Genomic DNA, 27,137 nt, shown 5'->3' on the forward strand with positions numbered 1-27,137 from the left:
AATTTTACACATGTAATTGGAAATACACGATATTGACCGTAAATTGGACATTGGATAATAATAATTTGCTATGATAAGATTAATGGCTCAATTTTCAAGATAGAGCGGCACCTGAACATGTGTTAGCTTTGACTGCCGGCATCGAATGTGTGTACATTTATGTAGTTTTATAAAACCGCTAAAGAAACAGGTCACCTTTTCAATAATTTAACCAGCTGCGCGGCACCGCGGCACTTAAGAGGGAAAAGTGATACGGGTTTTGCATTTAATTTCGTTAATCCATTCGGGTCATAACAAGGCAAGCAAAAAACAATATCGATCGCTACTTGTCAGGCTTTTGGCAATTAAAACGATGCTATATGACCGTTCATCCCATAAGGATCCTCAATACAATAGCACAAACAAAAAAAGAATGAGCAATCATCTGTTTTGTGGCGTGCGAAAATTCGTTACTACACAAGGTGAACGGGTGCGTGGGCGATCGAAAAAAATATGAATTTCTGTACGTTTGGAGCTCGTGCTCGTGAAACATATTAGCTCCGCTTTCGTCTCTTCTAAGTCGCTATACTCTAGATATTTGCAGGTGGTAGGACCTTGTGCAAGGTCCGCCCGCATTGCTACCACCATCTTGCTCGCTAATCCTGCCGTGAAGCAGCAGTGCAGTGTTGTGTTTCGGCGTGGAGTAAGACAGCCGGTTTTGTTCGAATAGACGGAGACGGCATCACGTAATTAAAATAAAAAGTTCAATCATCTGGGGCCTCAACTTGCCTTTTAAATTCAAAAGCTTAATGGTTACTTGACCTGAAATGCTTAACCTGGGTAGCAATCCAATCGCATGTGCAAAGTTCCCAATTCGCACTGAACCCGCATAAAAACTCTAGCACTCTCATTCTGAGGTTCCCACTGTTCCCAGCAGTGGGACGTGTATAGGCTGGAGATGATAATAATGGTTATGAATATTTCTGGATACGAATAAATACAATTTTATCAATGAAGTCGTAACAGGAAAAATATAGCACTTGGCCATTAAACATAAAATGTCCCTAAACCAATACTTAATGAACATATATTATTAATTCTACTATTATTATATGTATGTAAATGCGATACTTTGTGAGTATGTGTGTGTCTATGTTTGTTACGCCGTCACCGCAAAACGCCTGAATGAATTTTATATGTACATACGAGTATAAATATACCTGGACGTGTGAAATATAAATAGGTTACTTTTATCCCGATATTCCTACGAAATAGGAAAACAAAAAAAAACACAACCGCTAGGATTAGGGACTTGAAGTTAGACGCGGATGTTATACCTATATACAACACGAAATATACTATGTGATTTTTAGGGTTCCGGAGCCAAAATGGCAAAAAAGGAACCCTTATAGTTTCGCCATGTCTGTCTGTCCGTCCGCGGCTTTGCTCAGGGACTATCAACGCTAGAAAGCTGTAATTTTGCACGGATATATATATATATATATGCCGAAAAATGGTACAGTAAAAAAAATTTTTTTAGGGTACCTTCCATAGACGTAAAGTGGGGGTGTGTTTTTTTTTCTCATCCAACACTATAGTGTGGGGTATCGTTGGATAGGTTCCAACCATTAGAGGGTTGCTAAAACAATTTTTCGATTCAGTGATTTGTTTAATAAATGTTCAACTTGTTAATCCCGGACTATCGGATCTTAGTTTACGCGTAAATGCGAACAAAAATTATTATAACGTTATTATATACGTAATAAAATTTATTATATATGTTTACGCGTGAAAAGCCGCTGTTAAAATGTAGTCCCACTAATATTATTTGTTATTCCATCATGTCTAAACCACTGAACCGATTTAGATGACATTCAGATAATTTGAGTTCCGGAGAAGGACATAAGATAAGTAGTTTTATCCTGGAAAATTGCATAGTTCCCGCGGGATAGCGATATAAACGAATTCTGCGCGGGCGGAGTCGCGGGTACGGCTAGTTCATCATAAAACCACAACTACCACAAATCTGAGTACATTCAGATGTACTTTTTTTTTATTCGACTGGATGGCAAACGAGCAAGTGGGTCTCCTGATGGTAAGAGATCACCACCGCCCATAGACAAACTGTAATACCAGGGGGATTGCAGATGCGTTGCCAACCTAGAGGTCTAAGATTTTTTCGCGTGATCGCTATCAATGTGAAAGAATAAAAGGTACATGCAAAAACTCAATGGTAATTTACTCGTATTGTTTATACCTTTAAACGGAGCGATTATTTGGAAATCGATTTGAAGGGCAAAAAGTTTTATACTTGCTCTCTATTAGAGGTTAGTTTTCATCGAGAATGTCTTCGGAAATAACAGTTGAATTATCTACGCGTAGCAAATTGGTTTACATCATGAAATAATCAGGATTGCGGAACCAGACTATAATAAAATAAGTTTCTGTTAAAAAACTGAGTTGCTGAGTTTTATTTTTACGACAGTTCTTGCATTATCATCCAACTTACATAATATGTATTATGCAAGTACCTTCTTATACCAAATTTCAAGTCAATGCGATTTTATCCGACGACTGGAAGTGGGTCAAAAAGAACTTGAAAGATTTGTCCAAAGAAACAGTGCAAGGTAAATAAAGCTTGTAAAAATATATCCATCAATCCTCATAAATTTTCGCGTTTATATTATTGGTAGGATGTTACACTACACACGAGAGAAAAATCTAATTCACTGGTAAACTTCCATTACATTCCACCATATTTCTTAATTAGTCCGATAGAGCTCTAATCTGAATAGAATCTGCATACAATGAATTCATCAACTAATATTCAATGTCATAAAGTCAAAATCATTTAATACAATAATCAAAAAATAAAGGAATAATCAAATTACAAATAGGTACTACTACTACTATAAACAAGAAAAGACATACACACCTACCCACAACTGGCTGCATTAAAAACGCTTTCCTTTATTGCGAATGTCAAAACCCCACCCGACCGGCATCCGGTCCAAAAGTACCGAAAGTACCCGCCGCATTACCGCGCTGTATTGCCAACGATATTCGTTGAACCAGGTACGAGCCCGATCTAGGATCACAACCCCCTGTCATAAATGAATCATCATTTCATCAAAACCCGGCCCACTCCACTAAATAATTTATTAAAAATAAAAAGCCTTTTTGTTTTAAGCAAACATATGCCGATCCGTCAAGCAAACACGTGTGGTCACTGACAAGACAGACACAAAAAAAATTATGACCGAATCAAGGTCACCAAGTGTCACGGTCCAAATACGTGACGATCTCGTTTACTGACGATTAATGACGATCTCGTTCCGTCACAGCTTAATAATAAGATTAAATAAATAATAATATCTATCTAATAAAAAAAATATCGCTTGTTTAAGAGCGTTATCCTTATTGCACCAACTGCAAAATACCAGCAATGACCTCCTGAATGTATTTGCGTGCAGATGGAACCAACTGTCTGCTGATGGGGCATTTTAACTTTAATTATTTTAAATTTTCACTTTTTTCCCCTTTAATTTTGAATTTTAATTTTAAATGTTTTTTAACTTTAATTTTGTAATATAATTTATATTTTAAAGTTTTAAAAGTTTAGTTAAATATCAGTGATTCTTTTAGTTTAATTTTGATTTTTAAATATTATTTTTCCGACTTTTTAAATGAATCGCTAAATTATTATCATTATACTAAATCATTATTTCAGGGCATAATGTTACGTTTGTAATAAGTATAATATGAAATTGGTGTAAAAGTACTGTTACACATGCTAATAAGCATGCTTATAAAACATGCAGTACCCCACTAAAAGAGCATGCTTAATAGTAGCACGTCCCTTTATACACATGCTATGAGGTAGCATTTGCTCTATAGTAGCATGCTTTCGTGCTAGTACCTAGCATGTGTAACGTACCTCAAGGTATTTTTAGGAAAAAAAAACCGGCCAAGAGCGTGTGGGACACGCCCGAAATAGGGTTCCGTAGCCATTACGAAAAAATTAAGTAATATTTTTCTAAGGATTTCGTATTTTATACGGAATATTCCTAGTTTAGGTATATATTATACCTTAGGCTGCGATTTACTGTTAAACTACTCATAATTCTCAATAAAACTTAACCGTTATAGTTTTCCTTGTAAGTTTGATATACTTACTGCCAATTTGGCTACGGAACCCTAAAAATGACGAATATTGATGATTTGACGAGTGATTTGTTTATCGTTATCGTTATACTATACTTACCGAATATCGGTAACTTGATGCAACTCACGCTTAGGTGTGCTCCGTTGAAACGTACCGTAAACGGTAAATTATGATGTAACAACCGAAATTCCAGTCAAGAAAGTATATCAAACAAACCGATTACCACATACAAGCTTTAAACCATACTAAATGGTATGTAAACCTGTTCCGACACCATTCTCATATGAGACAGAACCGAGTGCATGAGCACTCAATATACCTAACTCAGATAGTTATGTTGTAATCACAAGGTTACTACTAATCTTTTTGGTGTTTCGCACCCGAAGGGTCCAAACGGAACCCTATTGTTGTCACTGAAGTGTCCGTCCGTCTATCCATCAGTCACACAGGTACAGGTTTTTCAGCCAAACACAGTCGTCAAATTTGTTTTTCTGTGTCAGATACAGACCTGTGACAGACAGGCAGACGGAGAGCGTAGCGACAGTAATTGGGTTCCGTTTGACACTCTTCTCGTACGGAACCCTAAAAACAAAAGAATTCTAATCACATTACGTACATTATAATGAGCTGAGATGGTACGGTTAAATCTCCAGAATTAGCCATGTATAAATGAAATAGAGGCACTTTTCTTAGCCCTGTCTTTGAATCATGTTTACTTCTTCGAATTACAAAAGCATTATTACTTCATAGTATAAATTTATATTCACATCGTGACGGGGCTCACAATGGTTTTATTATCATCTGTAAGGGATTAATTTATATTCGGAAGTCACTCGAATACTTTGGATAAAGAATTTATTATGTCACAACATTCTTTATGATGTAGTAAAGTGATGGAATATTCCGATTATGGTTTAAACTTTAGGATTTTCCACTAATTACTACCCATCCTCAAACGAATTGTAACGGTAACACTGTTACCCTACATTTTAGTCTAGTTGTGGCTGAAATGTCGAATTAATTTAAACAATAATATATATTGCGTGAGTAAATCCCGAGAATGGAATGATTTCATCTCGATAATCATGAAATTGTATAAAATTCTAATCCTTACAAAAACGTGCCAAGTTGAGATTACAAATAAAGTAGTGAAATGTCATAATTAGTCATAAACAGCAAAGCTTAAGCCTAGGAAGTAGATATATGAACGCGAATATCTTTCTCCAAAAATTTGTCCCGCCCTGATTGATATATTTTTTTAAGGAAAACTGTTTCTTTAATGACGCAACGCTTTACAACTTTTTACTAACTTTAGCACCCTAATTTCAGGAACTAGCAGAACATGTTTTGCCTGATCTTTAGGGGTACGCTAAAAATATGTCGTTGATATCAGAAAGATTAATATCAATAATCATTTCAAACCAATCCCGTTTTAAACACTTTTTATGCTTGACCAAACATATCGTCAACATAAAGAAAACCAACAGGAAACCAACTAAGCTATGTAGCGAGTTTACTCAACAAACGAAAGGCAAGGAATGAGGAAGACCCCATTTGCATAGGAAACAGTCTCTGCTCTCTGTGAATTCTCTAAGTAAAACAATGAATGAGTATTAATTATGCAGGTATTCTATGCGAGTGAGCGAGTCAAAACACGTATTGTTGCATATCTGAGTATGACATATATTGCACAGGCCGCTTATGTCGGTGCTATTGAGTTTCGAGTGTGTGAACTTCGTCTATAAGCGTTTGGTGTTAGGTTGAATTTGCAGTGTAAAAAGCAAACATCACCGGGCTAATATGAGTCGATAGACTGATTGGCGTTCGATGTATGCTCTTTCATTCATAAAATCTTAATTCACTTACTGATGATGTTTACAAAACAGCATTGATCGGTTCTATACCTATTACTTAATTGAATGTAATAAAATTACTTTATAACTTTTACAAAGGCTGGGTTTAAAGTCTAAGTTTACAAGGTAAAAAAGATCGGTCAGTATGACATTGACAATTGTTTTCACTTTACCTTTTAATCATAAATTATTAAACTCGAAAATATCGTGCAAGTAATGCAAGTACTGCAAGAAAAATGGAGTACAGTACAAATTTACTCTCAACTCTCAGAAATTTTGACGTTGTGCCTGAATTCTCAGAAACATTGCGTAGAAAAAACTAGTTTCTGCTTCATCCGTTTTCTACTCCTTATTAGTCTGTAGCACGGCATCTCTATCGCTAGCCTCGCGGACGTTTTTTTCTCACACTTCAAGTTCTAACCTAAAGCCAATCGGTCCATAAACAAGTTAATTAAGATACCAACCTCCTTGGTCCAAGGCCCTTTGACTAGTTCGGGGTTGACGACCTTCGTCCACCGCTGTTGGCACTGCACATCGGACCTGTCCGAGAACTGGGCCGCTATCAGTTCCCAGTTCTCGCTGTACATCTTCACGTACATTTTGAGCCGTTTGTCCTGAAAGAAAAGGTGTTTTTGAGAGGGATGAAATTGAATTGGTTAGTGTAAATTTTTGACTCCCACGAGTCGTGTTTTGTTTCTTAAGAATTAAGTGTTTAAAGATAGTGGATTGTGGAGAAAATTTCTAGTACTGATGCCGTATTGTATTAACTAACGAGCGGGCGCTCCCTATCGCATTTGCCATCTCTTTCCACCCTCATGCTATACGGTGTACCTCCAGTGGTTTAAGCTGTGTATTGCCTGAAGTCAGTCAAACAGTAAGTCACGTTACTCTTTTATAGGCAGGTATAGAAGATGACTGCTTCTTAACCGTTCGTTTCTATTGAGGCGAAGAGAAGCAAAGACCTGCAGAAACAGTTAATAAATTGAATCAGGCGTTACTTTGCGGAGGTCCATATGAACTAAAAGAATTTCTTTGCTTACCCGCAAAGAGCAAAGAAATTAGGTACTCAAATTATCAGAACAGAAAATGGCTAATAAGGGTTGATTAACTAATAATCTGTATGAATTCAGGCATTTCTTGCCCTGGACAAGCGTCCTAGTTTATAAAAAAAAATGTTTTTTTTTATTCGACTGGATGGCAAACGAGCAAGTGGGTCTCCTAATGGTAAAAGATCACCACCGCCCATGAACATCTGCAACACCAGGGGTATTCCAAATGCGTTGCCAACCTAGAGGCCTAAGATGGGATACCTCAAGTGCCAGTAATTTCACCGGCTTACTCTCCACGCCGAAACACAACAGTGCAAGCACTGCTGCTTCACGGCAGGATTGGCGAGCAAGATGGTGGTAGCAATCCGGGCGGACCTTGCACAAGGTCCTACCACCTGCCAAATAATAATAATCATTTTCAGAAACGTACCTCATCCTTCGTCCACCTGCCCCTGTTGATATTCTTCCGCGGCCCAGTGCTTTTGGTTGTAGTCGTGACATCCTCGTAGGCCGCTGCCGAGTCCTCTGAATACTCGCTACTCTCAGAGTCATAGCCGCTCCGTCTGTCGACAACAAATGCTGGTTTTAAGAATTTTGATACTAATTTCCGTCCGCGTTACAAACTCCAATTTTTCCCACAAAGAATGGCTTTTCAGTTGATTATTCTAAGTGAAGTGTTTTGTTATGATGGGATATAAGTAGGTAAACTATATGCGTTTTCAAGATACTACGATACCCAGTAGCACCAACCAACAATATCAGTTGTTTTTGACATTTTGGGAAGGATGAGGAGTATTTTTTTTTGTATGATAGGGGTAATCTGATGGAAAGAGCAATCACCGAAAGATAAGAAAGATACTGTTTAGTGTAAAAAGTGAGGTTATCTATTATAGGTGCTTAGGTTAAAACTGTTGTCATCAAGACCTCCGGATCATAATAAATCGAGAAAGTTTAGAACATGGTAGTGGCAGTTATTTACCTGTTCATTAAATGTAAGGTGTGCGTAAAATGCTGCTTACATGTTTAAAATAAAAACACGAGAACACAAAATAGTTAATCCCTCCAATTCGGCCATCGAAATGAGGTTAAAAGTTCAAAGTCTAGATGGTTACGATGTAGTGTAGATAAATTATAAAATATTGGCAGCTATAGGTAAACCGCCATAAACTCAACAGCTACCGTGTCAGTAACCCATTGTTATTTTTCATCAAGAAAGTTACTATGGCATATATTGTGAAAAGATTGTACAGCAAGCCAAGTGGTCTATAAATTTATAAACAACTTTCTATCAAATAATAAATATGTATGTCGCTATAATCTTATCGATATTTTGTTTTATGCCAGGCTCACGATAGTCAACTTCAGGGTAGTAGACCTATATATATAACGATGAAGAAAATCAATACTTTTAGCGATAGTAATTTAAGCTTTATTTCTACCCCACTTTAAAACACTCTGGACATAGGCGCTGATTTAGTATAAGCTTTTTGTTCTTATGTTATATTATACTTATTACAAAAGATCATATGACAAAATGTCAACTTCCCAGGCACATTCAAGTTATGGGTACGGCCGTAGATATAATATCGCAACACGTGTATCTTTAGTTATCTACCCAAATCCTGTTTATATCCTGCCTGTTATAAATGTCTACACGCTCGCTGACGTAACCTTTTACACATAACATTTATATACAGCATATAAAATATCTCTTTACAGCCCCATAACAACAACAAAAAGCGTTTGCGTTTATTAGCTGTTCAAACAATAAATCTAAATATGCTACTTTAGTATTAAAATCAGGAACACCCTCAAAGTCACACAGCAAAAAAATTACATTATGTTGAATGTTTTAATTTTTAGCTACGTAATCTAAGCCCTCTTTATCATATCAGCCGTAGGACGTACACTGTTGCACACAGGCCTACCTCATAGACCAACAGTTGCTTCGGTTGGAAGCAGCCTGCATCCGCCGAGAAAACGAGGGCTTTAACCAGATCAATAATTTAATTATGATCATTTTCCCGGTGATGTGATCGTGATGTCTATTCAGGATTGGTGAAAAATCTGTGGTTGTTTCCACTTTTATATCGCGGTACTGGAGTTCGAAGTTTGAAAATGGCAAGAGAACGCTACTGGTCATTTTCACGTCAAGACCCTTAGAAATTCTTTAGGAAACATACAGAAAGACATGGGTCTTATTCTAAAACCGGGCGCGGTTAAGTTATGATCAGCTCCAAATTCCAGACTCGACGTTTATAGCATTATAGGATCAGCAACAAGATAATAGGTAGTGTTTCCGAAAGACTAGTGAAGAAACTAACTAAGACTGGAAACGGTTAGATACTTTTTCTGATTTTTACAGTATAACTCGTATTACAGAAATACAGTTGCATGTTGGTCCTGATGTTGGTCCAGCATTTAATATTTAACCAAAAGAGATCTACACCGAAATGTTAGAAAATAATGTAAAAGCTAGGAGAATCTCACTGTAGCAGCACAATGCGGTTAACACAGCATGGGAAGCATATCAGTGGGATATATGATATAACTGTAGCAAGTCTCGCAGCGCTTCAATTTGTTTTTTTTTACACGTATCGTAGCTATAGTCCATTATAGCCAAAGTACTAATTACGAGAACAACAAAATAATGTGAATTATGGCATCCTAAAGAAACTCACTGGCGCCACCTCATTCTTCGATTCACAGACGAGTTTCGCTTACAAAAATAGTCGCCAGAAAGACCACAAAGCAATTGTCAACCTTATTAGAGAAGCATAAGGTGTGTAATCTGGAATTGGTAATTTACGGTCAGTCTTTAGAATTAATGAAAGGTTCTTAATACCCGGAATCGGTTGTTAACGTGTGATGGAAGGAAACTACACTATTACTCCTGAGTCAGACAGAAGGCACATGAAATAATAATTCGAAAAATCGCTCCAGCCGATGAGGTAATTTAAAACAACTGAGTGGTAATTTTATGCATACCAGCCGGTCAGCTGATAGCGAAACGTGTTTTTATACTCATTCAGTGTTGTGAATACCTGATGGGCTGGATCTTGTTTCGTAGGTTTAAAATTGGCGACCATTTTTTTAGACTGCTTGTTTATTGAGTTATGTTTTGTAATAATAAGGTTGGAGTCAATGAAGACTGTTGACAACTACATCATTATCATCTCGGCCTATATACGTCCCACTGCAGGACACAGACCTCCTCTCAGAATGAGAGGACTTAATAACACCTATGTAATACAATGAATTAGTAGCAGACGAGCTTAAAGCCTAAAGTAGGTAGGTAATCAAAGGCCCACGAGGACACTTTGTGTGGTCATCCAAAATTAAATACCAGCTGTTGCCAGCAATTTTGTCTATCTCGCGAGAATTTTGTTATAATTCACTGGAACCAAAAATATTTATACCTTTTCCTGTGTAATATTAGTGTAGATTTAGGAAAATAACCTTACTCATATAACATGACGTTGAATGGATCCATGAAGCAACACGAAGACCACACACAATCCGACGCGTCTCCATCATTCACTTCGTATTAAATAAACGCACATTTTCGCTAAAAATCCTTTACGAACACATTTTCTATAAACAAAGCACCATTCCCGCCAAAACGAGTCCAAATTGGATCGTCTCACGCGACTAAATACTCCCGACGCAATGAAAAAGAAGGAAATATGCCGTCCAAGTTCCCACACTCACATAATGGCTTCGTAATATTCACTAACACACCTACACGGGGCGCATACGCAAGCCGTAATAAGGGCGAAGGGAGGCACAACCCTGGAAGGGATGCAGAGACAAGGATAGCGATGAAACTAAAGACGCGAGCGAATAGGACGGAGCTAAAATCATACCCTGTGAGAATGTGTGACGCAACACAGGCAAAGGTGAGCAGGTGTAAGTCGGTATAGAAAAATGAACAAAGAAAATCGATTTCATTGTTGTGTATTGGATAGGTCAGCTCTAAGCCCTATCGGAATTAATGTAGCGATTAATGTAAAAAATATAAAAAATGCACTATACAAAACTTTACATAATAGCACTATACTTACGTAAACTAGCAAAAACCAAACAATGAAATAGAGAAAAAACAATTAAAACAATTCAGATGTTACTTAAAACTTAATAAAGCGTTTACGAAAAACGTTTCACGCACCGCACACGGTACAATAACATAATAACACGTTAAGCAAAACCATCTCTAGAAACACCGACCCCAAACGTTTCGCATGTGGCGATGACGGATGCTAAGCTAATTCTGCACCGGGTATTACTTTTTGCCACTTTCGATCGAAATAACGGGACCAAATGCACTGCAAGTATTTAAGAGATTAGCTAACGTTAAAAAAAACAAAGGGACGAATTGAGAACCTCCACCTTTTTGAAGTAGGTTAAAAAAATCAGCGAATCAGCTTGGGAATTAATATTAGCGTTTTAATACAACGTTCAACGTGCATTGGAAAATTACAAAATATTGGCGGACCATGGAGACGTACGACGATATACATAAAGTTTAAGTCAACTGTCCCTTACAAAAACACGCAAATGTTTCCAAGTTAAATTCTAAGATGGGTGACCAACATAATTTGGGTAACAACGATAAATATTATCATGAACAGATATATTTTAAATATGCAGTATAATATCTGACAAACGCTTATTATATATGCTAATGGAAGTAAAATATACTGAGCGGCAAAAAATCTTGCCCTCGATGCAGTATAAGGTAATTTTGTATGTAGAGTGGGCCAAAATTTGTGCCGCTGAGTATATTATAAACTAATGAGACTAAGCGATGAAGCCAACGTATAAAATAGCTAACTACATGATTGAAGGAAGCTAAAGCAGCATAAAGGAAAGCATGTGGCAGATAAAGTAAAATGCAATTCAAACCAATTCCAAAGCACTGTTGCACTATACAACTATACATCGCTTCCACTTCCTGTCATATGATAAGATTATTCTATTCGAATTAATTTAGGGCAATGCCAGATAAATATATATACCGGCGGATCTAGTGATAAGCCTAACTTTTCGATAACTTAGTTCATGTCTTATTATTACTTAGCATTCCGAGTGACAGACAGTAGACGCACTGGAACGTCTTTTAACCCATAGTATTAAGTTACAATTAACTACCGAGAACCTACAAGAACTTGGTTAAAAAAAAGCCTAGTCAACATCTTGCCTTGAATAGAAAAATGATAAGGTAGGAACAGATCAATCTTACAGTAGTTTCAATTAATAATAACTTAACGCAAAACTCCGCACAGTTTATTCCAAGTAGGGTTTACTTTACTTATAAGGTTAAGGCATTTTCTCTTTTTTATTGAACTTGGCGCAACCATATACATGGCATCTAATTAAAAGAAGGAAGTCGGCCATTTACCTGTTTCATTTCCACCTGTCTTCTAGCAATCTGCCATCTTTAAGGGACTTTTGATTGAAGTCGGATTACAAGTGAATAGAGTTATTTAGCAACCGAAGTGAATGAAATCAGAATCCTCAGTATCGGAATCCTTTGCAAGTCGATTCGCGAATTTGAGACACAACAAAGAAGCAATCATTTATAATAAAAAAAAACAGATAGCTAAACGAAAGCAACTAGCACAGAACTCTTAATTCATACAGAGATACAAGACGATCAACAACCAACACAGTCACCATTTCAAAGCTCTACTCTGGTTGTAGTCTGAATTCAATCATTGCGTCACTTTTTATAAATCAGTTCTGTCCCTAATTATAACCCTTGATAAAGCAGGGCAAATGACAATTTCCTTAGACAAAGCACAGAATGTCCACAAGGGGTTCCTCGAGGAAGCAGCGTGTTAACTCACGCATCGGGCGTACTTCCTGTCTTGTGTCCCCTTTATTTTCCTTGTTAGCTACTCCAAAGTTCTTCCATAAACACAAGGCTATTTTTTAGAATTGAGCGAGCCAATTTTATCGACTTTTATCAACTCACGCGGCTGAAGCATTTGATAACGCCGCGTTGACGAGAAAGAGGAATGGGGTCACAGAATCATATGTACCCACGTTTGTTTTGAAACTAATTATGGTGATGTCATAACGCGTTTGTCTAAATCAGGCACATTAATTTTCATTCAGACTCAAACATCACAACTTTATGTTTTAAGCATTATTTGATTTTGAAAATATAAGCAACTGCTTCGTACACAACATTTAAGACAAACTTCCACAAGACTTTACCTGATACAATAAGCTTAAGTGGTAGAATACATGGGACTTTCTTAGAATTTCGTTACTTGCGTTACATGCAATAGAATCCCAAATGCCATTCAAATGGCTACGGCTTGGGACGGCGTCAAATGAACAGTAAAACAACTGAGACTGAGACCAACCTCGGTTCGAATTACATTTAACGTATGCTTTGTTGCCAGCTTCGTACCTTGTACTTCACTTAGACGAATTAATTTTTATGCGTCAGGATAAAACAAAGGAAATCAAATTTTCATTACTGGCTTCGACTTTTACGAGTTTTGTAATGCACTGAAGTTGCAAAGATTGTCTTGGGTCGTTAAAGGGCATCGCATCCCAGTGTCATTTGACACCGGACGGACAATATGTGGCCTGGGATTTTCTTTTTTAATCAAGTTCTTTTCTTAGTGGTCTGCGTAATTTGATCTGATCGATCGAGTAGAAGTAATTACTCTCATCCTTAGAAATACAAAACGAAATACAATTTTTTTGTCATAAATTTCAAAGGATTAAGTACAGATAGTTATTCGAGCACAAATGAGAGCATAATTTATAACAATACCTTATCAAACGGTAGATTATATGTATACCAAGGTCAGTAGGTATCTAAGTATACTTAATTCAAACGAGTTATAAAACAGTCTGCATATCAATGCGGTCGGCATAAAAAAAAAATTAGGGTCATTGTGGTACATCCCTTTAATATTCAAATTTTTCGTCCCTTCTCTTTTGAATCAGTCTACAATACTTCCGAAAATAGGTGCAAAAAGTTTTCAAAGTTACGTGCTTCTATTGTCTAACTAATAATTTTACACCGAGGTTACGAAAGACTCATCAATTTGATATATCATCACTACTTTGAAAAAATCTCCTATCTAAAATCAATATGTCAATAAAATTGAACCTTGACATTATGCTCGTAAAGTCCACTCAGAAGAATTATCTATTTTGAGGTACGAGTTTTTTTTAAAGTAGTGACGATATGAAGAAGATAGATGAAGAGAATGTTTGGTCTTTTGAGCGACTAGACATTCCAAAGCCCTTCTGTCTAAGCTCAAAATAAATAGAGGGTAAACTAAAGAAACAGGTTCTTTCTTAGCATAGACGTGAGATAAAAGGGATAAATAGAATAGAGTAATAGAATAGACAAGGGCCGAAGGGGACGAAGTGAATCTAGTGAAATAAGCCCGACAAGTTCTCACGCAAACAAAAAAGTTTGTAATATTTAGTCATGTGCAAAATTTATAATCAGAATAGCTATTATGATAATAAAAAGAGGGACAGCGTAGTAAGTCGCTAAAGTCAGATTTTACCTCACGTTTGCCATGGGGATTGAAATAGAAGTAAATCTTGATAAAATTTACTAAGACAAAGTTAATCTATTGTAATAAGCTAGACCAGAGCCAATATCAAAGTTTGCTCCGCGGAGCCCCGGGCGTCCGCAGTTTCTGCTGGTACTCCGCAATATGAACTGGCCATAATTAAAGTAGATACGAAATACGTATTGTGTATCATAAGGAGGCAGAATAGAACTTCCCATCAAATTTAAAGTCAAAGTCAAAGTCAAAATATCTTTATTCAATTTAGGCTATAACAAGCACTTATGAATGTCAAAAAAAAATCTACCACCGGTTCGGAAAAACCTCTGCTAAGAAGTTGAGAAGAATTAGTTGTTTTTGATTGTTTCAAACCCTTAAATTGCACCACAATGCACATGATTCAAGACTACCTTTTTGTATTTTTTTTTTATTGTAATTTTTTGGACTACATGGTAACGACGAGGTTTGAATTATGAACTTTTTCAATTTGGACAATTTAGGCAAGGCAAATAATTAGCTCAAGAATAGGGTTCCATCGTTAAAAAAGGAGCTAGACTAGTTCTAAATGAAATAAGGTACTTAGTATCATTTTATTAAAAAAGGGAAAATACAAAATATGTACAGAGTAATAAAAGTATTTTTTTTATAATCGCAGCAATGTAGACAACCATGTGGGCGATGCAACGTAAAGAATAAAGATGACATATTTTCGAGACATATGGGATTTTTTGCTTGTTAGTAAACTGGCACCGTACATTTAGCGGCTGTTTGTTAAATAGCTTCAGTTATCGCTAAAATGATAAGAATTAAAAGCTTACTTATAAGCGACATCTGGACTTACCTAACATTCAATTAAAGGTTAGCCGATGAAACAAATGGCGTACTTTAATAGTAGGTATGTTATGTGTGGCATTGCCGAGGGTATTATGTGGGGTGCATGTTAGGCACGAAGGGACAGCTGCTGCCTTTGGAAGTGATTAGCATCGCGATAGACTTGTCTATACACGATGCAACTTGCATTATTATTATTTGGAATAAATTGGGAGAAATTACTCAACAATTTCTTGGCGATATTTTTTGAGGTTGTTACGAAAGGTCTAAAAGGGTATTCACCTGGCGTCCCTTGCTCTACCAAGATTAATGTCTTGCTAAGTCTTACAATGGCTCGCCCCCACGCATATGGTCTGACATTTTCTTAACCCCTGTATATTTTTTTAACTTCCTTCCCTTATTATGGCCTAACAATTACAGTAGCACGCGCCCGAAAGGTGTTTAGAGAAAGCGCTAATGAACAAAGACTGTTTACTTCTATTTGTGCACGAGAGCTATTTCAGTCTATTGTATTTTTTATTTAATTACCCGATGTGCTCGTTAAAATCGAACGAAAAAATTGTATATACGTAAGTATGACAATAATTACAAAAAAGTGCATTTTGTGATAACACGTTTAATAAGATAGCTTATATGTGCAAGTTGATAAAATTGAAATCGTCTAAATAATGTTAGTTCAACTGCTTATTACTGCTGAAGAAACATTTACGATTTTAGCCGAAAACATTGTTGTCATCAAACGAATTCGTATCGCACAAACGAAGCTTATGTGAAACACATTGGACCGAGGGGCCTCTTGAAAGGAAGATTGTGTTTATTGTATGAGGTCATTGTTCCAAGCGTCTATTCTAAATTGCTTTAGTTTATTACTTAAATTCTTGTCCAGTCGCTCTACTACTACACAGAAATTATTCGTCTAACATTTCAGCCTCTGTTGCAAGTTGCAACATCATGAAGTCACTAAAGTCTAACCCCCTTATTCATAAAATTTAACAAGCCTATGTTAACTAACAAATGCTTTGTCCCTTTCTAACAAATACAAATGTCGAAGTGACAGATAAGGACAAACGAATTTTAGCGGCATTTTAACTAAAATAGGTTTAATTGTCGTTTATGAATAAGGGGGTAAGGTTTGTAAAATGTTGAATGGCAACTATCAACACCGAAATGGTGCATATCAAAGTCAACGACCGGGGGTAGAGTTGGGAATTTGTTTTCAAAAGGAATGCGGTCCCGGACGATCGAGTTCCGCAAAGTCTGGCTGCAGTCTTGCAGGCAGGTGACGAACCATCTGGCCTTACGCGTGTCAATGGACGAATTTACGATGGTTTCTGATATCAGAAATTTGATTAAGCACCGTTCCTTGTGGGAACTGTTTTGTTAGTCTTATCGGTTTTTAATTGGGCCTTTTGATGTGATTAACAAAAGGTCGGTTGTTTCGCAATAGTGTTTTTTTCGCAAGTTCAAACACACATATTGACTTGACACTACTACTAATCATACACAAGTAACAATGGCAATATACCTGTATACATGTGTGTGATTGACTGGTAGAGATCCCTTAAAGGGATAATTTCGCCTTTGTACATATATCTCAACGTTTTTCAATCGTGTTTGTTACTCTATCTTTGCACTAAAGAGTTTACATACATAAGTACAGTCAATGTCATAAATAAGTGATCACTTTTGTACCTTGTCACTTTAACGTCATGTTTGGAAAGCCATACGAAATTGTGTAATGACTGAAAGCGACAACGTACAGAAATGATCACATATGTATTTGTTGCATATGCATATATGGACATTTGCAGAAAAGAATGACCAGCCTTCAGTAATCTATACTATCAGAACGCCTCGCCACGGTACCAAGATATAGTAATAGAAGATTATCCTATCTATAAACACCCGCCATCTTTTACACCAAAGCTTTCTAAATGCCCAAAGATATCTGAATACAAGCGTATTTATTACCAGTAGTGTAAGTGCGGGTTCAAATGTTTTTTGGGCATCTAGGCAGCCGCCAGTTGCTCCTTCGATTTATATGATAGCAATTGTATTGAGACTTATTCGTAAATAGTCCCCATCTTAAACGACAGATCCAACCAGTGACCTCCTTTCAAATAAATTAAGTCAAGTGTATTTATTGAATGAAAGCTGTGCGTGAAGATCCAAACTTAATGACAAAACACTATCGATTTACTACAAAACAGCAAATCGGCGGGAGCACGCCATCTGCCCCCCCACGCACAAAGCCGCGTTGATTACGAGCAGCTGCGCAATGCCACCAGGGGATGCGCGTGCGCCTAGCGTTGAACTGCAAAGCTATGAGCTACTGCGTTTGGATTAGGTTAATTAAATTGTGCTTTAATCTTCTGGGTCAGCAGTGTTTTGGAGGTCAGGGTAGCCTCTACAAGTCTGGAGTAATTTTCCACGGAAAATAGTATAGACGTGTATTCTTAATACAACGCCTTGTTTGTGTACGCTAGCAGCTGAAAGTTTATAGAAATAAAATAACAAATAAATACAGATAACACACAAACTCAAAAGTCTAGTGACGTAATTTTCTGAGCGAGATTTGGAAAAAAAAGGTATCTGCCTAAATGTTTTGTATGAATAAATAAATACACATTGCTATTTATTTTTTTATTATTATTCTTATCCATGTCACGTCACGTCATGTCACGTCACGAATAAATATTTTCTTTCTTTCAAATGGCTGAAACTAAGACAGGAACTAGAATTTTTAGACTACTTAAGTGCAGTAAATTTTAATTATTTGACAATAGATTCACACGTTTAAGCAAGAAAAGAAAAGAACAAGCAACACACAAGAGAACAATATTATAGAGAGCGAAGTGTAAATGACCCATTTTAAGGGCATTGCACTTCTGAAATAATGTGAATCCCTAACAATAGTACCCTTGAGTTAAAGAAGGGGTTACTTAGAGCCAAAATCAGGTTTGGGCACAATTAATTAATGCTTGCATTGTGTATTGCGACGCGAGTGAGAGATGCGGATTTGGCTTTTTGACCTCGTTATAGCATGCATTTAGGAGAACATTAAAATTAAACAAAGATAAGGTGACACGTTTTAATAAAAAGGAACCAAATATTGAATATAATGACGAAACAGATAACCTTTCCGATGGGAAGCTGAGATTCTACTAAATCAAGAATTTTGAAGAAAAGCCTATAAATTCGAATAAAGCTTAAAGTAACATTTAAGTTACAATATCAACAATACACCTAAAATTAAATCGTTTATATAGACATACTAGCTTTTGCCCGCGGCTTCGCCCGCGTGGAAATCGGTTATCGCGCGCTGTTCCCTCGGGAACTGTGCATTTTCCCGGGATAAAAAGTAGCCTATGTCACTCTCTGGCCCATAAACTATCTCTTTGCCAAAAATCACGTCGATCCCTAGCTCCGTTTCGACGTGAAAGACGGACAAACATACAAAATCACAAACACACACTTTCGCATTTATAATATTACTATGGATGGATAAATGTCATATAGCATGTAAATGCAAGAAATTTCCGGCCGACACCAAAAATTGCACTGCAAAATTTTCCCTAAACGACAATGAGTGATCAGATCTACAACATATTTTTAAAAAGTCCACACCAGATCACAATGTATTGTTGCCACGGGTCACGTCAACATAACCATGGGAACTGCATGTGTTTCTAAAAAAGACAAACTCATCCCATCTGCGTTTACAAATTTGGAATAAAAGATCAGGAGGACATGCACCGATGCCTTTCCCCTCTTTGTAGCCCCTATTTTTTAAACATCGTGGGAATGTTCTATGGTAACCTGTCCAAGGGTACATACCCTTACATTAATTATAAGTGCAATAAATTACAATCAGTATTTTGATCCCATTCACGCGTGATTAGGTTATTCGATGCCTTCAGATTTTTTTGTGTCTTATTTCTGGGGGGGAATATCATGATTTTAGAGGATTTAATTACAGAGAACTTTTATTAAAAAAATAAACAAGATTTTATTTAGAAAAATCTTTCGTACAACTTCAATGGCCGTTCGTATAAGTATCAAATAAAAGGTTAAGGATCAAGGTCAGTTCCTTTGGGTAACCACCCGGTAAATACCTCGAAATTTTCAAAACACATTTTGGCATTCTTGGTGCAAATTAACACCATCATTTCCTTATTTTAAATGCTGCTTTTAACAAACAGACCCAGTTCCCACAAGGGAGTTTACCCATCCGGGTGTGAAATGACTCACGTGGCGTGCAATATGGCCGTCACGGTTGCTAGTATCTAAATGATCATTAACGGGAGAATTAAACATCCATTTAATTAAGAACACAATTGATTCTTTATAATGTTATAATAAGCTTTTGTTGGGCCTGATTGTGAATAACAATTTCATAACATTTTTAAAGCTGTATTTGCTACCAGTCTACCTGTGATTATGATACACGCAAATAGGCGAAAACCGCGTGGCGGGGAAGCCGTGGTGGCCTAGTGGTTTGACCTATCGCCTCGCCTCTCAAGCAGAGGGTCGTGGGTTCAAACGCCGGCTCGCACCTCTGAGTTTTCCGAAATTCATGTGCGGAATTACATTTAAAACTTACCACGAGCTGTGCGGTAAGAAAAACATCGTGAGGAAACCTGCACAAACTGCGAAGCAATTCAATGGTGCGTGTGAAGTTCCCAATCCGGACTGGGCCCGCGTGGGAACTATGGCCAAAGCCCTCTTGTTCTGAGAGGAGGCTTGTGCCCAGCAGTGGGACGTATATAGGCTGGGATGGTAAATAGGCGAAATATCGGGATCGAAGAAAATCACGGTCTACATCTCATAACAAATATATCTAAAAAAAATATCATGGTGGTAAGTAACGTTTACTTCTTTGTTTTAATGGGTTTCCTTCCAGTTTATTTTTTCTCTAGTTCTTCGTATACTTTGACCCCGCATATCCGTACGAGATGGAAAATCTTTTCTGTTATTTTTAAGCATGTGTAATGTACTTGGTTTTTATCAATTGCGAGACAAAACATACATAGCGAGCGATATTTTTTACCATGTTCACTAATTCTCGTAATAACTTCTCTTTTCTTTAATGCCCTTGCACAGGCCGTAATTCTTCAAGGTTTTACACTTACAACTATGTATCATATTTTATGATTTAACTCTCTCATCGTTATCACCATTATTCTCTACAATTAATAGGAAACGTCAATTAATATACCAATTGAACTCTGCAATATTAATTCGACATCTGCTTATAATTCTTATGTATCGAATTTATTTTTCCCAGACATAATAACAAAAAACCTGTGAATCTCCCATCAGGCCATCACAACCAAATTTGAAATTTTAATAATCCATCACATAACAAAATGGGGAACAAAAGCCATAAAATCGATTTTGAATTCGATCGCCATGTGGCAGTCGGGATGGCATTTGTAAGTATAGATAGTTATTCAAAACCCTCATGCATGATAATGGTATCGACAGTACCAGTAACTAAACTACCTTTCCTTCAAGAGTATAATCTTTGTTTCATAGGGGCTCACCCCCTCTTTAGAAATTACGTTAGAACCCGCATGGAGATAGCAAAAGGTGCTTAGTTATTTGAATTTTATAGTGTGGTTTGGAGTCGGTGAGACGGTGAGTCAAGTTTACGTTTATTTAAATACATCCAATTTTTATTTACTATTTTTAACCCCCGACGCAAAAAGAGGGGTGTTATAAGTTTGACCGCTATGTGTGTCTGTGTATCTGTGTCTCTGTCTGTGGCGCCGTAGCTCTTAAACGGGTGGACCGATTTGAATGCGGTTTTTTTTATTTGAAATCAGGTTTTCTAGCGATAGTTCTTAGACATGTTTAATCAAAGTCAGTTTAGCCGTTTTTGAGATATTGAACTTTGAAGTGACAAAGTCGGGGGTTTCCCAACTTTTTGTTACTTAGGTTATTAAATGGAGAAAGTTCTCATTTTGTACCACATTTTTTTAAATTTTATGATGCATAACATAAAGGTACAAGAATACTATGAAAATCTTTCGTTTACAACCGGTTTTTAAACAAAAAAAAATCCTTCCAATCCAAATCAAGATAGGTACTACCATGCATAAAAACCTTAGGCAAAAATATTGATTTTTCCTGTATCATAATGGCTTTATTATAACTAACCACAGCTTACTAAGGAAAATAATAAGCATGAAATAATCTCGTTCGTACGCAAAAACATTTACAGCAATAATAACCAAAAGAAGCATATAGGTATCCAGCCACTTCCTTCGATGACAAGTCTGATGATTAAAGCACCTACAAGCATACAAACGCATGTTTTTTAAAAGCTGCATTTCCGATGCACCATGTTAAAGAAACTAATTTGAATATAGGCAAAGTAACTTGGGTGCATAAGTAATTTCGAAGGATCCCATTGTACTTGGCTATATACAGCACGCGCCAAGCAGCTGCTTCCATCGAGATATGAACTCCCACACGAATCGATTCATTCATCCTTAGCACACAATCGATTTTTTGCGGCTTTGTCTACAGAGAGCTATAAAAATCGATGATTCGTATATTTGCACTGGTAAAAGTTAGAAGATTAAGTTTTGATTTGAGTTAAAGTTGTTATAATGATTTCTCAGGCGTTTTATTGTCGAAGGATTTTTGGTGCAGATGCATGTGAAAAGAAAAAGAAACGTATGACAAGCTCCCCCTCACAAAGAACCCAAAGTTTTCTGTCGGAAATAAATTCAGGGCTTGATGAACTTTGACATGAGTACAAGATCGTACCTACAATGTCACTAGTTATCAAAATTCTTGGGGACAAAAATCTGACGTCAGCCATTGTAACCATTGCGAATCTGTCTCGTCAGCAATAAAGGATAGGCGCGTACCTAAAGCATTTTTTGTTTGGCAGACGGTATCAAGAAATAATGGGTTCCCCCAATTCCTTGAGTCCCCCTTGTAAATGAATACAATATTTCTTCTACCGGGTGTCAAACCAGCTGGTCTATTGAATGTTTTTTTTATGTATCCTTAAGCTAACTGGGGTCTGGTCTCGATCACGTGGTCGAAAATTTGTCTAAACAAGTTCTTTCTCAATATTAATGGCCAATGTTACAAGACATTTTTTAAACCAAAACTTTGAAAATGAACTATCATACATTATTCATTGCTTGCAATTTGCTAAGGAAAAAGGCCTTCATGAAAATGTCAATTTCACGCCGAGCAAAAACGCTATTAAAGACATAAAACATTGTATATTTATAGACTAGAAGTGCAGTTGCAATCGTGTGAAAGTTACGTCCTGCACTCACCCCAATTACTTCGGTATTCATAGCGGAGCCATGTTAGATTCTGTAGTGATGGTGAATAATTAGATCGATATTGTCGATTATAGAAACTTACATGGGGATTCTACATCAATTGTCGTAACTCTCGAGGTGTTTTTGCAGTCAAAGATCGCACGCAGGTTTAGAAATTGAAATTTGCCTTAGTTGAGCATTTTTTCCGGAACACAACAATTTTGTGCGGGTTTTAGTGAGTGTTTGACGACATCGGAAGGTCAACGAGTGCCATGTTAAGCATTGAACCTAAAGATGCTAACATTTTTTTTGGTATCTAGACAACGAAAACTTATAACGACTCAATCAATAACGAAACTTTTCTTTAAAACTAAAAACATAACTATCACACTATCAAGCACCTTAAGAACTAGTGTGCCCCGTGTACATGTATGTCCAAATAATTTACTTTATCGTGCTACTATTCATTTTGTGTATCTTTAGACCTTATCGAGTAATTTCCATCGATATGCGTCCACCACTGTCTTGCACCTTGCCTACCATCTGCCGGTAAGCACGTGAGGCAATTAAGCGCCCTTAGGGGGTGCCACCCTCCTGGTCGTTTACCTTTGAGGGGGTGACTGGTCAGGGCTTGTCCATTGCTCATTTTTTAATTCTCACGGTTAAGGAAATAGTTGGTAATAGGAAGTAGACACGAACGTCTGGCCGTGCATTAATCCTACATTTAAAACTTGCTCAAGTTAATTCTTAAATGGACGTGACAGCAATATATTAAACAGAAGATTTTATATTGTTCACAAAACACAGTACTGAATTCAAGTTTAGGTCATACCAAGGCGTCCTCTAAGTTATGATTAAGAGAAACTTTACTCTGTATTCCGAGATCAGATCAAAGACAAGCCAAGTGTTACATTCGTAAGTAATAATACTAAAAAAAAAAACCCGGAAACTATGAGTTAGAACTGTTAGAACGGGCTGAAATGAGGGGTGCTAGACAACCGTAGACAGTGAAACATGAACTAAAAATAATGTGAAATGTGATGACATGTATATTTGACCAAACGAGTCGCCCTCAGGCTTCAATTTAAGTGGGGCTAAACAAGTAGGCAAAGTTTCCTATTTAGCCACTTAAGATTACTTCTATACCTGCTTAGGTATTCAGTTATTCGTCATGTAGATTATGTGAAAGATGCCAAGAAGTCTTAATCTATCTATATCTGATTGACTATGTAAGAATTTGCTAGCTTGGATAACTTTTGATTACCCATCCTAGAAACTGTAAACGGGTTTGAAAAACTTTAACCGGAATCTATGTAAATAAGACTGTTGAGTCAGCTAATCTAATACATATCTAGTTTTACTGTTCGAGCTGCTTTCATCACTTGTAATTGTGAACTATTCGATTTTAAAAAAAAAAACAAATATAGACATACGAATGTAGTCAATGAGGGGCACGACGTAAATTTAGAAAATTCACATTTGAATTTCAAAAATTTTCAGTTAGACTGCCAAAAATAATGGATTAAATTAGATAGATCGATTTATTTACGAGTATCTTTTGAAAAAAATACCTAAGTACATCAAAGATTCCCAAAGATTACGCGAGCGAAGCCGTGAGTAAAGGCTAATCAAATCAAGCAAATGATTATAATTAGGTAACTATGAAGTTATAGATTTTTTGCTAAGACTAAATCCAAAATTCTTCTAAAGGTGTTCACAACAAAGTAGATAAATACTATCTCAGGTACTTACGGTCTATTAAGATCATTAAAGTAAAGTATAAACCACTAAGAGCCATTAAATGACCAGACTGACATCTTTTGAATGGCACCGCCGCGCTTCATTCAACTAGAGAAGTACAGTTGTCAACAAAATATTTTTTGTCTATTATCGGCCTGATATTCATAGTTAAAATAATATAGAAAAACTAAAAGCAATATATACCTACTGAGGAATAAATATTTAATAAAAAAAGAAAAGATTAGACTAATTGACTGACTCGTGAGTGAACGGCCAGCCCAAACCTTCGGTCCTTCAAGGCTAATATTTTACCAAGAGCCATTGCAGACGTTGCCTTTATAATGTAGACACGGAATTGACGGATTCATTGAAATTACCAAGGGATAGGGTGTAAACGGGATTTATATTTTCGATTCAGATACACTATTTCCGTCCGTAGCTAGAGCTAGATTACTAGGCGCTTCATATTAGGGTATAAGTATAAGTGTTCAGGATTTTCTGAAAATCCCACGAGATAAGGAAAAGAAGAAATTTAGCTGAATATTCATTCATAAACAGATACCGATGACAATATTAAAAAAGAATTAAAATAAAAGTACCCGTACAAATAAACCAAAAGTTTAGCTTTAACCGTTTACTTACATATTAGGTACAAAGTTAATAGCTTCAGCTACAATACTCCAACATTAACACAAATTGCTTACTTTATTACCAATACCGAGATCCCTGGAGCTATCGTAATAATAGCAATAGAACAACTTTTTTGCTTGACGTTACCTACTTGCCCGCCTTGCTTTTGAAGTTAGGTATAGGTAGGTATGGTACGTGAGACCTTGGTACATGGGCGCGTTCCAAGGTCTCTTGAGGCACGCAGGATAATCCAAAAGTTGAAGGTCGCAGGAGTTCGGTATATTCAAATCGGGCAATAGATTTTAATATGGTAATGTTTTGGAGCGAGGACAGAAACTAGCGGTACCGGATGTACAGACTCGTAATTGTCGCCTAGCTGTTCCTTTTAACTAACGTTTAGACCTAACATAAATGATGTTTTGATAGTTGAACTTGTAATGAATGAAAATATTATTATTAGTTATGAACGAGATGAACTGGACTACTTCTTGAAGGACAGCCCTTATAATAATATGCAGGGGACAGAGACCAGTGGGAGTGCCGGGGGGAGGCCTTTGCTCAGCAGTGGGACAGAATAGGCTAATAATAATTATTGTTGTATGCCAGGATCGTAGCAAATGGAAGGATGTAGTCTCTGCCTACCCCGTTGGGAAAGAGGCGTCATTTTATGTATGTATTATCATTTATCAATAATGAATATTTATTAAACATTACTATTTACCCGCGACTTCGCTCGCGTGATTCTGGATGGATCTGGCAGTTTTTTAAATTCCGAGATTTCATTAAATTCCCATATGTATTAGGGTCTTCATTAACTTAATTTTAAGTAAATCTATCTGATCATTGAAAGTGGATTCTAATTTCCGAGACTAGACAAATGAAGATGGTGGTTTTCAAAATTGCAAACCAAACCATGACCATGTCGAATAGTCGATTGAGTCAAGCTTCGGTGACAATACAATAGGTATGGTATTAATAAGTTCAGTTGTCAGCAACACTGGCATGCATCGGGTCAATTCCTGGGTCAGTGGCGTAGCTAGGAGTGGGCGGAGTGGGCCCTCGCCCACGGCCTCGCACTTAAAAGGGCCTCACGAGGCCCCTTTAAATGCGATGCGACCATAGAAAAGGGGCCTCGCTGATACGACTTCGGCCACGTCTACATTAGTCCACGCTACGCCACTGTCCAGGGTAGGCGGCAGCTAGTTTGCGCCTGCAGCGCCCCAGGTAGGCACTGCCTACCTGCTGCCTACTCAATGTACGCCACAGTTACCAATATATAGTTTGAATGACAATGCAGGTACAGTGAACAAAAAGTACAATCAGCAAAAAAAAAGTATTAAAAAAATAACAAAACTTATTATATTCATTGACATACCACAAAAACAAATGAACTCGCACGCAATAAGTAAACCTGTATGTCACTGAAAGAGCAAAGCTATCATTTAATTACAAAAGCATTGAATTTAACACCTATTGATATTAGGTAAGTACCTATGTTAATGACTGACTGCTGCACTGCTGCATGCAACTTTATCTGCATCTAGGGTTACAAGAAGACAGGTATTTTGGCCACTTGTCATTCTTTTTATAATCTTTTGTTCTATACTTCTTTGTAAAACTTAGAAACTTCTGTATTATTTGCAAGTACCCACGGGCGCGCGATAAACGAATTATTCGCAGACAAAGTCGTGGGCAAGAGCTAGTAGCGTTATAAATGGCAAACTCTTAGGTGGCAACAATGAATGTCTTCATAAAGTGGTCAAACTAGTTTTGAGGGGAAAAAAATGTTCTTAAAATTCATTTTTTGTGATAATGATAAATCATCCTAATTTTAGAATTGGTGGAAACTACCGTGAGAAATAGGAGCCTTATTAGAGGGCCAGATACCATCATCATCAGCCTCTATCAGTCCACTCCTGGATGCTGGTTTCTCCCACGGCACACGGCTAAGTTCAATCATCACATCTCACATCCCTTCCCGCTGCCTTACAAATATCAATAATATCATCGCCTCAGCTGGCCACAAGGTGCCCGACCCAGTGGCTGCC

General features: G+C 37.0%; 1 protein-coding gene across 5 annotated transcripts in view; it reads right to left on the minus strand.

Moving 5' to 3' along the window:
- Myb (proto-oncogene like protein Myb) overlaps positions 1–27,137 on the minus strand; it is a 55,631-nt gene that overhangs the window by 21,070 nt on the left and 7,424 nt on the right. For 4 of the 5 annotated variants that reach the window (XM_074105118.1, XM_074105114.1, XM_074105116.1 and 1 more), the window contains 2 exons: positions 7,477–7,609; positions 6,462–6,611 (listed from right to left, as the gene is read on the minus strand). In XM_074105118.1, coding sequence (XP_073961219.1) covers positions 6,462–6,611; positions 7,477–7,609 — 283 coding nt within the window. Of the gene's footprint in view, positions 1–6,461; positions 6,612–7,476; positions 7,610–10,510; positions 10,802–27,137 lie in introns of those variants that run through there. The other variant, XM_074105117.1, reaches the window with a different exon arrangement.

Source organism: Choristoneura fumiferana, chromosome 22 (assembly GCF_025370935.1).
Source record: "Choristoneura fumiferana chromosome 22, NRCan_CFum_1, whole genome shotgun sequence".
NCBI lineage: Eukaryota > Metazoa > Arthropoda > Insecta > Lepidoptera > Tortricidae > Choristoneura > Choristoneura fumiferana.